Here is a 15,831-nt window from a genome sequence, read left to right as displayed (position 1 = left end):
TATTTTTAAACGTATTAAAAGACCGTTGGATCGATGTATTAGCTTAGAACTGAACTTAAGTGTCTAGTTCTGAATCATATGTCGAGTTTCAGGAGAAACAAGGCATTTCAACACTTGAGTCTGAACACAATCGAAGTAATTTCTGAGGTAATCTTCTTTACTTGACCTTCTCTAGTCAAAATCAAAGTAAACTAAGTAGTACACAACAGGTGCATCCATTTGATTTTAGAATAATGCGTGTGCAAATTCTGTACGACAACCACAAACAAATAACTCACTTCTTTTGTACGCATGCGCAGAGCGGTCACGTGATTCCGGTCGCGTGCGGGACTGGGCGAAGGTGGAAGTTGCAGTGAAGGACCGAAAAAACAGAAACATGTACGATCGCTCCTTCTCCACTACTTCCACTGACGATGGACGCAACTGATGTTTTGGTCGTCTGGGTGAAAAAGTGAAGACGGCTGAGGACGGGCTGTTAAAGTCTGGGACAAGCTGGAACAGTTTCACGAGCAGTTTCATTTCATACCAAGCCATGCTGTTTGGTATTATGGAAAGACAGGATCAAGAAAACAGCTTCATCGAGTATGTAACACGCACGTACGCACGCACACACACACACACACACACACACACACACACACACACACACACACACACACACACACACACACACACACACACGCGCGCGCGCGCACAAACAAACAACAATAGAAAGAGCTACATACTTCAGTGAATCGTTTTATTTCAATCGCAATGCAATTAAACTGGCGTAGATCGAACATGTCGGTATTTGTCTGTTGCGTGCATTGTTCTGGTTAACCCCAAAGGCTCTTAAGCCGAAGCTCTGTGGTTATTTTGGATTTGATCGTTTGTGGAAGTCAAGTCAGGTGCAGATAAATGATCTGAATAAGTTCATTTCCTTTGTTCTTCTGTAGAGTAATTATAGTTTTTGTTTTATATGTCTTACTTTCTACATGGTGTTCTTTCCGGCTTTGTGATTGTTGAAAACAAAACCTATCATTTTAACATATTAATCATGCGAAGTATGTAGGATTTCTTCCCTTTTTCGATTGAAATAATTTGTTGACCTTGTGCTCCTGAAATATAGTATTTCGGACAACTGGTAAAATATGATTTTGTAGTTAGTACCCGGTAGTTGCAAAACACCTCATCAGTTCCACTTTTCTGAGGGATGTATGTTTCATAATTTTATATATAGCTGGGGTTGAATTCCCAAACGTCTTGTGTCATTAAACAAAATTATTGAACTGTATTTGATGCTCTTCTTTTTGTATACTTAAGTATTTAAAAAAAAAGTATTTGCGTTATAGCATGTGTTACAGCGTTATCAAGAAGGGACCGTTAGTGCCAACTTCTGTTGAATGTGTCTGCGTCATAGGCGTTTCATTAAAAAGTCTTGATAACTCTTTCTTTCTTTTAATGCAGGGCTCCCCACGAACGCCCGTCCTAGAGGGTCCCCGGACCCCCACTTTTAATGTTTAGAGGGTCTATGGACCCCCTTAGCAGAGTTTTAGAGGGTCCCAAGAGTCCCGGGTACCCAAACCCCCTATTTACATATAACGCATTGTGATCACGAATAATGTGTTATGAACTGGTTTTTTTTATTACCAGAATATTCGAGGAGGACACTTCAACTATACCAAGTCAAATGCAACACACACGAACACTCTGTTCCCGCGTGAAAATGGGATAAATTGTGTTTGCGCTTTGACTTAGCTGACGACTAAAGTCTGAAAAGAGTATACGGGACGCACGACAGAGGAAATTGAGTGCGCCCCGGAGATGTTTTCGCTTTCGCTCGCAGTTCAATATTTTAAAAAAACCACCTCGTGTAAATCTGGTACGACACAGCAAGCCGTGTAGTGATCTCTATTTATACGAGAAGTCGAGCACCTTTAATCAACGTTGTCGGCAAAGCACTACTGCTGTAACCTGCAGTGAGTTCCCCTGGTCATCATCGGAACGATCTTGTGCAAAATCCGGACAGAGATGTAATAAAATGATTTGTTCCGTACATATACCCGTGCGCTCAACCATGTTCATTTGACCACTCACTTTGTATCGCATAACACAGTGTGTCTGCTATCAGTGCAAAATTAACAATTACGATGATACCAAAAATAACAGTTAAAATGATAACGACTGTAATTGTCATCGTCTAGGCTAAATAGTCCAATTAGATTTTTTATTATTTTTTATTATTTTTTATTAAGGTTGTCATTCTCTACAGGAAGCAGATATGTTGTTTATTTGTGGCGTGTGTTTAAGTTGAAGACTGCTCGTACCCCATGCAAAAGCCTACATGCATCTAATGTTGAGCCTGTTCATTTTTTTTCATTTCAGTTTCCTTCAGAAAGGAAAACAGGCAATATTTATGTTGTACAGATAAAAATATTGTTATTAAAACTGATAAAGTGATGACTTTATGATTATACCTTTTTATATGTGTGCTTGATTGAAGTGAGATTATTACACATTTTCCTTAAAACCTTGTCTGACTGACGTCATGTTAAGTTTAATGTCGTACAGTTGTAGTCGTTGACGTGGTTGTTGTCAATGGTGTTGTTGTTTATTTGTATGTGTATTTTGTGTTCTTCAAGCATTGTTATCCCTTTTTTTTGTTTTGCATTAGCCCTAAAAAAAAAAAAATAGGTGTGGTTACGGTAACCCGACCTACCCTATTTTTAGGGGCCAACCCTATAACTTTTTATTACATTTGTAAAAAAAAAACCAAACAAAAGTGCCGAAAACGCAATGAAAGCGAAAGCGCTCGAGTCGCACACTTATTTCCCTGTCATGTATGTTTAATTTGTACACATTAGAAAAAAAAGTTTAAAAAAAAGTGAGTACCTACCTTCCTACCCTATTTTGTGGGGCTATGTTACCTTAACCACACCTATTTTTTTGTTGGCCTTAGCAGGATTTTGCCTGTGTTTCTTTACTCTGATCTTTGTATCCCTGATTAAATATTATCGAATTCCTGATTGTATGCGTTTGAAATGTTTGTAAGAAAAAGAGAAGGAAGTATTGCTGTCGTGAATCTCTCCAGTTTTGTATCAATTCATCAATCATTCTCGTGCAATAACCAGACTTAAACAATAAGACATCATTAAAAGACAATCATTATTGTGTGAGATGTTATTTTGAGTGTATCCTGACAAAGGAAACCACATTCTGCACCAGAGAGTTGTAATGTACCTGTGCGATTGTGTTATCCATTCTTCGGACAACGAAAATCGCAAAGGCTTTGTGTAAAGCTTGTTATCCTTATTAGTGGACGTATTTAGCATACAATTAAAAAATCAACAAAGAACAACATTTTTTGCAGACTTCAAAAAGTGTGTTTGTGTGTGTGTGCGTTTGTGTGCGTTTGTGTGTGTGTGTGTGTGTGTGTGTGTGTGTGTGTGTGTGTGTGTGTGTGTGTGTGTGTGTGTGTGTGTGTGTGTGTGTGTGTGTGTGTGAGTGAGTGTTTGAGTGTGTTTGTGTATGTAGGTGTTTCTGTGTGTGTTTGTGTGTCTGTTTGTCTATCTGTTTGTCTGTATGCTAATTAGGATTCTCTTGTATCCATACACGAACAGCGACCATATTCCACCCAGGTAATTTTAGCTTTTAGGAAGAGTGAAAAATAACACAGACTAGCGTAACATACCTCAACTCCGCGACAAGCAAGGAACGGATGGAGTAAATCCCCCTAGCGGCCGTAACAGGAAAATATCACAGTTGACTCGAACAAAAAAGGGAGGAAGTTATAGACAAAGGCAAGACTCACAACAGGGCGAAAAAGGACAGCTTTATCCATCCTTTACCACCGGAAATGTCCACCCCCATATACTAACAGAAACAAATGAATGTTAGTCCACGTTTGGGTGTGTTACAAAAAAGTCGAGTGGTGGCGCTCACTTTTGCTGGTGTCCTTTTTCACGGCTGTGGTCGCTACTGCCGTGTACCCACTGTTTGTTTGCTTTTTGTTTGTTTGTTTGATTAACGCCCAGCCGACCACGAAGGGCCATATCAGGGGGGTGCTGCTTTGACATATAACGTGCGCCAAACACAAGACAGAAGTCGCAGCACAGGCGTCATGTCTCACCCAGTCACATTATTCTGACACCGGACCAACCAGTCCTAGCACTAACCCCATAATGCCAGACGCCAGGCGGAGCAGCCACTAGATTGCCAATTTTAAAGTCTTAGGTATGACCCGGCCGGGGTTCAAACCCACGACCTCCCGATCACGCTGGCGGACGCCTTACCACTAGGCCAACCGTGCCCTGTTCGTTTGCGTTGCCTTGGAAACAAGAGAGGAGGAGGCGAATATATTACTATTCTCAGTGATAAACAAGTGGGAGAATTCGGGAAATCTCATTGGATAGTCTAACTCAGCCCTATTTCGGCCAGTATTCAATAATCATATTCACGGTCGTTCAGTATCGTCGTTTTGACTCTTCAAAACTATTTATTTTTAAAATTACAAAACTTGATTTTGCAGACTTTAGAAGGAAAGTTGCTCTCCTCTGACATCCAGGGGACACAACTCGCACCATTTCCGGCCAATAAAAAGACACACGCGCTTGAGTAAATAAAAAACAAAACTCAAAAAAGAAAACAAAGAAATGTAAGTTCCAACAACCTACCTTTCTTGGGTTTTTTATTCTGAATTTTGGAACGTTGGCAGTCTCTTTGGTTTGGATTTCCAGAAAACAAAATGAAAAACATCAAACGTAACCGACCTTTTTCTCCTTGTCATCTGAAACAAACATTTTATGTTTTGGTCTAATCTCTATATTAGTCAACGAATTCAAATTAATAACATAAAGACAGAAATCCCGCCAAATACGAGTCAGAAACGGATAGTCTCTGGTCAGTGTATATAAATGCACTTCTCAAACCGAAATGCAATTAGCAAGATGCTACGCTGGTAGGCCCATTCCTCGTTTTTTTTCCCCCAACTGAAATGAAATATTCCCAGTTTTGTTTCTGGAATTTGCTTTCCAACCGTGCTGATGACCTAATACATATGTCTGCAATATTTAGCTGTGTTGAACAGGGTTTAAAAGTCTTTTATGTCTGTGGTCCATAAAATGTTTTTGCAGATACTTACGGTTGGATTTTGCAGAGATGAGTTTAAGTTTTTCAATATAGGTTCACAAATATTTCAACACTATTGCAAAAGTATGGTAACGTTGCTTACCGCTTTTCCACAACCTCTACTGGTGTCTGTCACATTCTTTCCAACTATTCCGCGAGTGAAATTGTGCGTGGCAGACGTTTCACCCAAATACCTGTGGTCGGAGCAGAATCGTGTTCACAGACAAGCTGTTAATTTCACAGAGCGTGTTTGACCGGGTGGCACATGCCCGATACGGGTCACCCATTCAAACAACAGCTCCTCTCTCGTCATTCACTTTCCACTGAGATTCTACTGACTTTGTCTTTGAGTGTGAACCGTTTGTCGTAAAAGCTTTTCTCAGTTGAGCTAAACGTTGCGAAGATTTTTAGGGAAGATTTTTGTGACCGAAAATTCAATGCAAAAGCTTCGTGCAGCGAAGTTCGTGAAGTAGACGTCGCGAAGTCGCTCAATTAATAATTTAATATGTTACGTGCATTTCCATTGGTCAATTGGGCAAAACTGAGCTCAGTGCAAAAGTGATATCGACGACCTCTTTCTTGCTTCCCCACTTCAAACACAAAAACACCTAAATTTAAAAACAAAACAATAGATATGAAAATGTAAATATCCCAGAATTTAGTTGAGCAAGTGACTAAATACTTTTTGAAAGAAAAAACATTTTGAAATACTGAAAAGTACAAGAAAAGAGTGAACAAAAAGAAATAATAATCAGAGTATGGAACAGCCAAAACTGAGACAAATACTTTTGTAATTTCTTTACAGTAAATACAAGATGTCCAGAGAATTAGCAATATATCTAACATTGACTGACTGTGTGATGATATCTTCTGCTATTGGTCTGTTTCGACAGTGATATCAAAATCTCGACCTCCGGTCTCGATTTTGATATCACTGTCTCAACAGACCATAGCAGAAGATATCATCACACAGTCCGTCACTATTGGGTAATATATATACAATGAACTACTCTTTATTGTCATGAAACGTAACGTTTATAAGACAGATGACGCACAAACAAAAAATAAACAGAAAAGGGTTAGGGTTAGGGTTAGGGTTAGGGTTAGGGTTAGGGTTAGGGTTAGGGTTAGGGACCTGACAAATATACGGCACTGCCATTTAGTGGCAGACGCGTAAACAGATTTTGGCAGCGGCGTAGCAATGACTAGGAACGCTCGAGTTGGAGGCTGAAATTGCTACGGCACTGCCACAATAGGCACACGCCACTGCCCCTTGGTGTTACATTCGTTGCCAATTGGGGCTTACAAATCTAAAGGCGTTACATAGGGGTTGTGAGTACTGATTAGGTTAGCAAACGTTTTTCTACTCATTTTTTTAAATGACAAACAAATGCTAGTAAAAGTGTGTTAGTGTGTGTGTGTGTGTGTGTGTGTGTGTGTGTGTGTGTGTGTGTGTGTGTGTGTGTGTGTGTGTGTGTGTGAGTGAGTGAGTGAGTGTGTGTCTGTGTATGTATATATGTGTGTGTGTTTAGAACAACAAATTAGTGTCCATGGGGCTCCCGACCTTTTTTTAATTAAATCACAGACTAAAACAAAAAATACTGAAACACAAAATACTGAAACACAAAATGTATAAATCCCGGTTGTTTAAAAAAGGAGATCTTCATCCTTGGGCCAAGCGCGAAGTTTGTCGCCTATGGTTTTGTCAGCAACATTCTCAAATACATTTTGAAAGTCTCCAAAAAGGATACGGAGACGTCTGATGAGGGCAGGCGGCACGGTCTTTTGTCGCCTGTATCCCCCCAGGTAGCGGAAGGCCGTTTGGAGCTGCTCAACGGTGAATTTGTTGCGGGAAGGCAGGATAATTCCACGCAGCACACGCTCTTCCCTGGTGTAGCCCAGGGGCCACTCAGCAGGGTCAACCGCTTTCAATGGCTTTTCGAAGCGCAGGAATCCACCCCCTGGATTGTGCTTCTGGGGAGCCATCTTTTTGACCGGAAGAGGCGGAGGAGGCGGTCTTGAAGAGGCCGTCTTCATTTTGGAGGGCAGCCACGCTTCTTCGTCCTCCTCGTAAGCTGAAATCAAAAACAGAGATTTTTTAATATAGAAAACATACTGATCTTCTGGGGCTACTACAAATTATTTTCTATTAGTTTGATGGTCGCCTTTTTACACGCACACTCACACAGTAAGTTATTTTAAACGTACCTGACACAGATGCTGCGGATGACTCTGGCGGCGCCATCTCGACGTCAGACGGGGATGGGTCGTTGATGGTAGACGAATCGTCATCCTCTAGCCGGCAAGGAGACGACTGCGAGGTCCCGGGCAGGCCAGGGCGTCCCTCCTCTCCTTGCAAACATTGGACTGGAATATTTAAAAAAAAAAACGCATTCGTGTTATTAATATAGCTTACATGTTTTGTTGATCAGCTTTTTTTCTTTTTAATCTTCCCTTTCATCAAAAAAAAGTTACTGTACCTGCTCCAACTGCCCGTAGGCCTTGATGGTCGCCTTTTTACACGCACACTCACACACTCACTCACACAGTAAGTTATTTTATACGTACCTGACACAGATGCTGCGGATGACTCTGGCGGCGCCATCTCGACGTCAGACGGGGATGGGTCGCTGATGGTAGACGAATCGTCATCCTCTAGCCGGCTAGGAGACGACTGCGAGGTCCCAGGCAGGCCAGGGCGTCCATCCTCTCCTTGCAAACATTGGACTGGAATATTTAAAAAAAAGAAAGAAAACGCATTCGTGTTATTAATATAGCTTACATGTTTTGTTGAACAGCTTTTTTTTCTTTTTAATCTTCCCTTTCATCCCCAAAAAAGTTACTGTACCTGCTCCAACTGCCCGTAGGCCTTTGTAGATGGTTTTTTTGTGGGTTTTGGCCGCATAGGATTCTTGGTGTACTGCCATGCTGTGCAGCATGGCCTCAGAAATCGCCGATTGTGTATTGGCAGACAAATCTCTGTGCTAAAACAAACAAAAAAGAACCCAAAATTAAAAACCTAGCTAAAATTGGTTTTCTGTTTACACATAGTGGACCGCAAAAAAAAGACTTACCGCAACGGCAATGCTTTTTCGCATTTGGGTCGCCGTGGTGTCAGTAAGTCTTTTGAAGATGATCGCTGCGTGGCTAGATGTGAGCTGGTTTCCCGTTGCTGTGCAAAATACCCATGCTGACCCCACGGGTCTTTCGTTCAGATACCTGAAAAAAAACACACGTCCAATAAGCAATCAAACTACAGGTGCGCTCTACAAAATACTGTAGCAGCACTACTTTCTACTGGATGTGAACACCCCCCCCCTCTCTCTCTCTCTCTATCTCTCTTACCGCTCCAAAAAACTCTGCAACTTTTTTGTCACGTAGATCCCAGCTGCACCGTACGTTCTCGATGTTTTGTGGGCATCAACCTCAACACAAACGAGGTTGCTGTCTTCCTCCACCTCTTTGGCGGCGTCCAACTGGACTCGCGTCATGTTTCGGAGGGCGCCCAAACGTGCGATGCTCCCCACCGCCAGGACAGTAAGGAGCGTGTCCCGGACTGTGGTCAGGTTTGTCCATGTGGCTTCCTCCTCCAAACTCTTCAAGAGGCGGGTGACTGGGAGATCCGCTCCGAGGTCTATGGCTGAGACAAAAAGAGTCCACATTAAAAAAAAGACTATTTGGTGAATTTTTGTTGGGGTGGGTTGTGTGTGTGTTAGTAGCCATAAATGGATACCTACGTTTAGTTCCCCGGTTGATGGCGATGGTCCTAATCTTTTTGGCTGCTCGAAAATGAACCATGGCGGCTTTTACGCTGACTCGTAGGATCTGCACCTCGGCAGACATGCTGTGTTTGCTGAGGTAGATGGGTCGGGCCTCTAGCAACCATTTCAGGAACGTCTGCAACAACCAAAAATAACCCCCTCAAAACTGAGACCGCTTTTATTTTTTAATTTAAACCAATTTAGGAGAGACAAGGTCCCGTACTTACACTGAATGCCAATAGCTTGTTGTAGTGGCCGGATGCCACCTTGTCGCCTTGGTCTTTAAGGCTCCGTTGTAATGGCAGGAGAATGCGCACGTTGAAGAGCGCCGAAACCCTCTCCTTGTCGTTGTGCGGAACCTAAAACACACACACACAAGAGAGAGCGTCAAGCATAGTCTACATGACGGGCCTTACTATCGTATAAAGTTAAGTTAACTTCAGAACCAAGCTACAAGATACACACCTACCTTAAAAATAGCTTCCATGTTCCCCGATCTGTTGAGCGCCAGCAGGCATTCCAGGATGAAGGCCATTTCTTTTTTCACCGTGGACTCGCAACGCTGCTGCAAATCCCGCCGGTACTCCACGTAGTCCACCAACAGTTCTTCTGTAACCCCCCCCAAAAAAGAGCATGATTTTATCGAACCATATCGCGATTCAAAGGAATACTGTTACGATATATCGAAGCCAAAAGGAACACTAGCAGAGCAAAAAGCTAAGGCATAGTGGACAGTTTTAAATTAAGTCTCTCGTTTCTTCTTTCAATAAATCACATTTATAATGTGAGGAGACAGCCAGGAGACAATGGGAATGAGGCAACTTCATTAAAAAAAACACCCCATTAAAAAAAAAGGGGGGGGGGAAGTAGTAACTCACTTTGAGGATGATGGGCAGGAATGTTGAATTTATTGCCATCCTTTTTCACCTGGACTTGTTTGCGGGTCATCAGGTTCATCAAATCCTGCCATTCCTGGCGAGGCAGTTTCTCCACTTGGGATAGGTGTCTGCCCAAATTGATGACGAGCCTATCGCATAGGGGGCACTGAAATCTCTGTAACGAGAATAACAAATAACGGTTTTGTTAGGCAGCAAGCACTTGTTTCGTTACTGTCAAGCGCACAATTTCGACAAAGGCATATAAACTTCTCTCCACACACCAGCGTTTGTACCTTTCGTTTTGGTTTCACTTGGTCGAATCGTCGACCCCTGGCCTCTACTGGATCCATCTTGTGTACCCGTATCAGATGGCGGGCCATGTGCGTGACGCTCTTCCCACATTTGTGACAGGTAAATCTAAAGACAAAACGAAACAAAACTTTAAAAAAAGCCTTTATATACTGAAAGGCATAAATTCTGCAAATAGTGCATTGAACGATTTTGCTCTCAAACGAAAATCAAATTGAACCTGTAATTTGTAGTTGACATCTTGACTGTCGGAGCAAATGTTTAACGCTGTCAGCGTGCGATTTGCAGTATTGCTGATCCAGCCACAGCTCACTGTGCTAATAAAGACAATGGGATGAACGGGAGACAATAACGTAAAAAAGATAGTGTATGGCCCTATAAAATGCAATTGGCTGTTTGGCTGTATCAGATATCGCAATCATGCCACGACTTGATGAAGGAGAGAAACAGCAAGCGATTGGGATGCTTAGAGCTGGCCAAAGCATTGAACGTGATGAACACTGAACGTTTTCCGAAATCATTGCGCTTGGACTCACTCACTTTTTAAAAAAAAATGTCATTTCATGATGTTCTATTCCAAATCAATAAAGCGAAGGTTTATAAACACTAAAATGGCCAATAGATAAAATATTCAAACATTGAAAACATTCACCACTGAGTTGATTTTTTGTGATTTTTTAAAGTTCAGTTTGCGGAATTTATGCCTCTCGGTATAGGTGACCTTAGTGGCCGGCCGGTTGGATTATAAACAACGTGGTGACAGCCCCATATTTTTGCTCGCAGTTAAAAATTTACTGCGTCCACAGGAAGACAACAGAGACACATTACTGTGTAAGAATAAAGTTAAAGCAACATGAATACCTTTTCATAGCGGTCTGGCGCTGGTTGCTGTCTTCCGGCGGCTGCCCGTTGTCCATGATGATGTTTCTAAAAGAAATGTAGCTGCCTCAACGTCACAGTCAAGACTGTCTTCTGGTGTGAGCTCAGTCTAAAACAACTCCGGATGCTGGTCAGCTCTGTTGCAACAAACCCCGCCCACCGGCGTCACGTGTTGCTCTGGGGAAAGGAACCGTCCTATTTCGTCACGTGTGCGCGGCTGCAAACCCGCAACAGCCAGTGGTTTGCTCTGTTACAACAAACCCCGCCCACCGGTGTCACGTGTTGTTCTGGAGAAATGAGCCGTCCTATTTCGTCGCGTGTGCGCGGCTGCAAACCCGCAACAGCCAATCACAGCCGGGCATTAAAAGGCACGGGAACACTCCTGTTTAAATGGGCGAGTTACCTTCCTTGCTCAGAAGTATGGCAGCGTGATTGGTACTAAAGGCCGTTATTAAATTGTGGGGTTGTCAGATTTGTGTGAGCATTTATATATATGTAGAATCAGAACGAAGTCTGTTGTATTAAATTGAGGTCTGTTGTATTATATTTATGATAAACATATCATAACGAAAAGTAACTGAGCCGTCAAAAAAGGTCCGAGCATGGCAACGTAACTTCTCGTGCAAAGCGAAGGTCGACTGAACTGACCTGAATTACACCAGCCTTTCGTTGCACAGTGAGCTCTGCAGCTCTCCAGTGTGCTTTGCATGTCAAAAAATAAACATTCCTAGATGTTCCACTATTGACAGATATCCGCATAGCTCAGTGATTAGCCCTGCGGTGCAGTTCCTAAGGTCGCAGGTTTGAGCCCCGTCCATGCTATAAATTTTGAGTGTATTTTTTATGAATTATGCGCGGTTTTTCTGTTCAGTTAATAGAATATGCTGTTTGGGGGGCAAGTTTTGTCGCTAAACATAATAATAATAATAATAATACGAATATTTATAACGCGCACATATCTCACCAACAGGCGACTCAAGGCGCACATACACTCATTCACACACACGGAGACTTAAAGTCACCAACACGCACACACCATCAACCATTAAAATATGTACAGTTATTAAGGGTGGGATGGGGTGGGCAGTGTAGAATGCATGGATTATGTGGAATCAAGGAATGTCTTGAGTGCAGATTTGAATGATTCGAGGGACTGTTGTTGACGGAGGGGGAGAGGTAGTGTGTTCCATTGGCTAGGTGCTTGGAAAGAAAATGAGCGTTGACCTGCTGTTTTGAGTTTGGTGTGGGGGATGTTGAGCTTGAGGGAGTCGGCAGATGATCTGAGTGCTCGTGAAGGGACATAGAGAGAGAGTCGGAGAGATAGGCAGGGGCGAGACCATGGAGGCATTTGTAGGTGAGAGTGTTGATTTTGTATGTGATACGGGCAGGAACGGGCAACCAGTGGAGCTGATTTAGGAGTGGGGTGATATGATCTCCCTTTTTCTTTCGTAAGACAAGACGGGCATAGCTATTTTAAATGCGTTGGAGACGAGAGATAGAAGAAGAGGGAAGACCCGCCAAGAGAGAGTTACAATATTCAAGACGTGAGAGAATGGTGGAAGTGACCAGTTTGGCGGTAGCATCTGTGGTGAGGTACTTGCGGATAGTGGCGATGCGGCGGAGTTGGAAGTAGCAGGTGCGAGAGACAGAAGAGATGTGTTGTTTCATGGAAAGGGTGTTGTCTAGAGTGACTCCGAGGTTTTTGACAGCAGAAGACAGAGGGACAGAAGAGTCAGAGAGTTGAAGAGAGTCGGAAGTGGCTTTGGAGAGTTTGGATGTAGTGCCTATTAGGATAGCTTCAGTTTTGTTGCTATTGAGCTGAAGTTTGTTTTCTGTCATCCAATTCTGCACGTCAGTGATAGTGTCAGAGATAGAGGAAAGAAGAGATTCAGACTGGTCAGGGGAAGAGCTGTTGTGAAGTTGAGAGTTGTGAACATGTGGGCAATGCTCATTAATATAAATAGATCGCATTTCAAGACTCAAATACTATAACATTTTAATGTCCTTATAAAAACAAGAACAAATGTCTTGTAGTGCCGGGCGGTTTGAAAAAAAACCCCACCTAATGCACATGAACATAAGTTTTGAAATGCACGAAAAACATCAAGACTTTCTGAGAAATCACTCACTGAAACAGACGCAGCACGCCCGCATGCTTAAACACACATACACACATACACACACACGCACGCACATACACACACACGCACGCACATACACACACACGCACGCACAGCCACAAAAAACACACACACATGATAGTGGGGCTCGTATGTTGCAGACGCACTCATAAATCATTCACATCTTGCAACAAACATCATACTTTGTGATATTGTTCCTTATAATTATTTAAGGGATTTCAGATACAGAGCCACTTCAGAAATCGGTTTTTTTTGTCTTTGATAGGGAATAAAAGGCTGCATTTACAGCAGACGAAATTCGTACCAAAAGCGCTCAGCAGTAAATATTCCCAACTCAGCAAATGTAAAATTCAATGGTTTACCATGCACCAGAAGTTGTCTGCTGATAACACATGCATGACATAAATACTCTTATGGGTATTTTTGTGTTCTGGTATTTAATTTGATCGTTTTTAGAATGTTATATATCCACAGCATGAAAATTCAAGATGGCGGCCTCTGCAACATTGCGTGTTTTGATTTGAGCGAAAACAACGTTTCTGAAGGTAAGTTTTCAAGAATACGCATCCATTCACCAATATCACATCACTTTACTGTTTAATTCTCCCCTGGGGTCTGTTATTCATCGGGTGAAGCGCTGAAATGCAGAGACTTTGTTTAATCTTGCAATAGCTCATCAGCTGGATTTTGATGCTGATAGATCTAGATCTATCTGTTGATTACAAGTAAGGAAATCATGATCGCCACGCTGGTGATTTTAAACAGATTAAACGAACTTTGAATAAAAGGCGAGGAGAAAGAGATTGTTCATGGTATGATAAATGATTAGTCCTGCCTACGTTAAGGACTTCCATAAGGTGGGGAGGGGTAGAGTCAAAAACTGAGTGAGGGTAGGCCAGATAGTAGGATGACCAGCTGGAGATAAAAACACTCCACTCCCCATGTCTTTACAGTGTTGTGATCAAACTTTCAAAGACGGTAGGTAACAGACACAAGCATACAGTGTATGCTAATCAAATGAGATAAGTGGTTTTGAAAAATGAAGAGGTACCGCTCTTTGAGTTTTACAATTTTGGTTTGTTGTTTGTTTCGCATCCTTTTGCTTATTTTAAGTTGACCGTGCATTGGTGTGAATTTTATTTTTACAGGATATATACAAGAGTTACACCACATGCCGGTTCCTGGGAACAAGCGTTCTGCATTTATTCCGGTGCCACAGAAGGGAGCTGATTTCACTAGTACTACTGTATCAAGGTTTGTTACCTAATACATCTTAACAGTAAGATTTTTTTATTTGTATTAATTGGAACATGTTTGCACATCATTTGTAAGCGACCTCTGTGAATTTGATGGGTTTAACGTACGAACCCTCACTATGGTCAACATTCTGTTAGCGACTGTTTGAAGCGAATAAATGTAGCGGTCAGAAAGATCCCACATATTTTTGACTTCGCATGTATATGACAGATGGTTGTTTCAAGTACTGCCAAAGTTTCTTTTGAGTATAGACACTTGCCGGAATGTGCTAGTTGTGTAAACACATGAGAACAAACAACGTTTTCGAAATACAGCGATTATGAATTTTAGTCGACTTTTGAGTTGATACATTACATTTTTATCAGTTTTATTTTGGGGGTATCCTTATTTGGGCGGCGGTCAAATAACCCATGTAAAGGCCACCTTTTATCTTAAAAGTGTTCCAGTTAGCCAAGTTGAGTGCCCTCAATAGCATACATTGAATATAACAGCACAGGAATGAATGTTTTCGTTTTGGTATGAAAATTGGTGCAATATATTTATTTTTGCACAGTTTAGGTAATCCACAAATTCTTCAACCCTGCCACCCACACCGTCCAATCATTCTCTGCACCAACAATACATGTATTGTTTTGTTTAAAAATGTGTTTGTGTTAGTTTCTATTGCAAGAGAATGTCTTGTAGCATCAAAAATGCCTAAATACCCTTTTATTGGCGGCCATTTTGAAAATTGTAAAAAAACTACTGATTTCTTAATTTTTTCACGGTGGCTCTGTATCAGGTTTTGTTAAGCAAAAGCAAATGTCCATTTACGCCAAATTTGCTGTTAATCACATGAAGTGAAATATGCCTAACATACCCAACCGTTTACACTGGCGGCCATTTTGAAAAATTGTTTAAAAACTACCCATTTTTTATTTTTCGCGATGGCTCTGTATCAGGTTTTGTTAAGCACATAAAACTCTTCATATTTGCTTAATTTGGTGTTTGTTGCATGATTTGAATGATTTTGCAACATAGGAGCCCCACTATAACATACGTAAGAGAAAAGATCGAGCGCTGTAGATAAATGAAGAGCTTTATTTTTCCATGCAGATTGCGGACACAGCACTTGAAAAAAACCACCTTTTGTTGTCACTTTCGTTATTATTTTTTCTAAAACGTGCCTGTCAAGATATCTCGCGTACAATGTTCCATTACTAATGGCTAGTCCAAATGGTATTCGCCTTTCAACACAGGCACCACCTGCATATACAGTAATGCCGTCGTGTCTTGTCATGGTCACATTTAATACACACTGAACAGATTTGGTACGTTGTTTTTTATGTTATGTTCATCCTTTTGTGTTTACTGCCTGCAGTAATAATCTTGCCAGTACAAAGCTGATTTGTATTTTTGGTCGGTTGTGAAGAAACATTTTTGATGGAATATGCTGATAATCAAACTCGGTTTCATTACAAACATGTACCATGTTTCCGTAAACATTTTGTCTTTTGCTTG

At 41.7% G+C, this 15,831-nt stretch overlaps 1 protein-coding gene across 1 annotated transcript in view; it reads left to right on the top strand.

Moving 5' to 3' along the window:
* LOC138954188 (unconventional myosin-Id-like) overlaps positions 1–2,755 on the top strand; it is a 44,021-nt gene extending 41,266 nt beyond the window's left edge. The window contains exon 28 of the mRNA XM_070326086.1: positions 300–2,755. Within this exon, the coding sequence (XP_070182187.1) occupies positions 300–427 (128 nt within the window). The 3' untranslated portion in view covers positions 428–2,755. The remainder of the gene's footprint in view (positions 1–299) is intronic.
* Positions 2,756–15,831: the final 13,076 nt, after the last annotated feature.

This window comes from Littorina saxatilis, unplaced genomic scaffold (assembly GCF_037325665.1).
Source record: "Littorina saxatilis isolate snail1 unplaced genomic scaffold, US_GU_Lsax_2.0 SUPER_17_unloc_1, whole genome shotgun sequence".
Lineage (NCBI taxonomy): Eukaryota > Metazoa > Mollusca > Gastropoda > Littorinimorpha > Littorinidae > Littorina > Littorina saxatilis.
The sequence above is the reverse complement of the archived record's forward strand: the minus strand, read 5'-3'. Positions and strand labels throughout refer to the sequence as shown.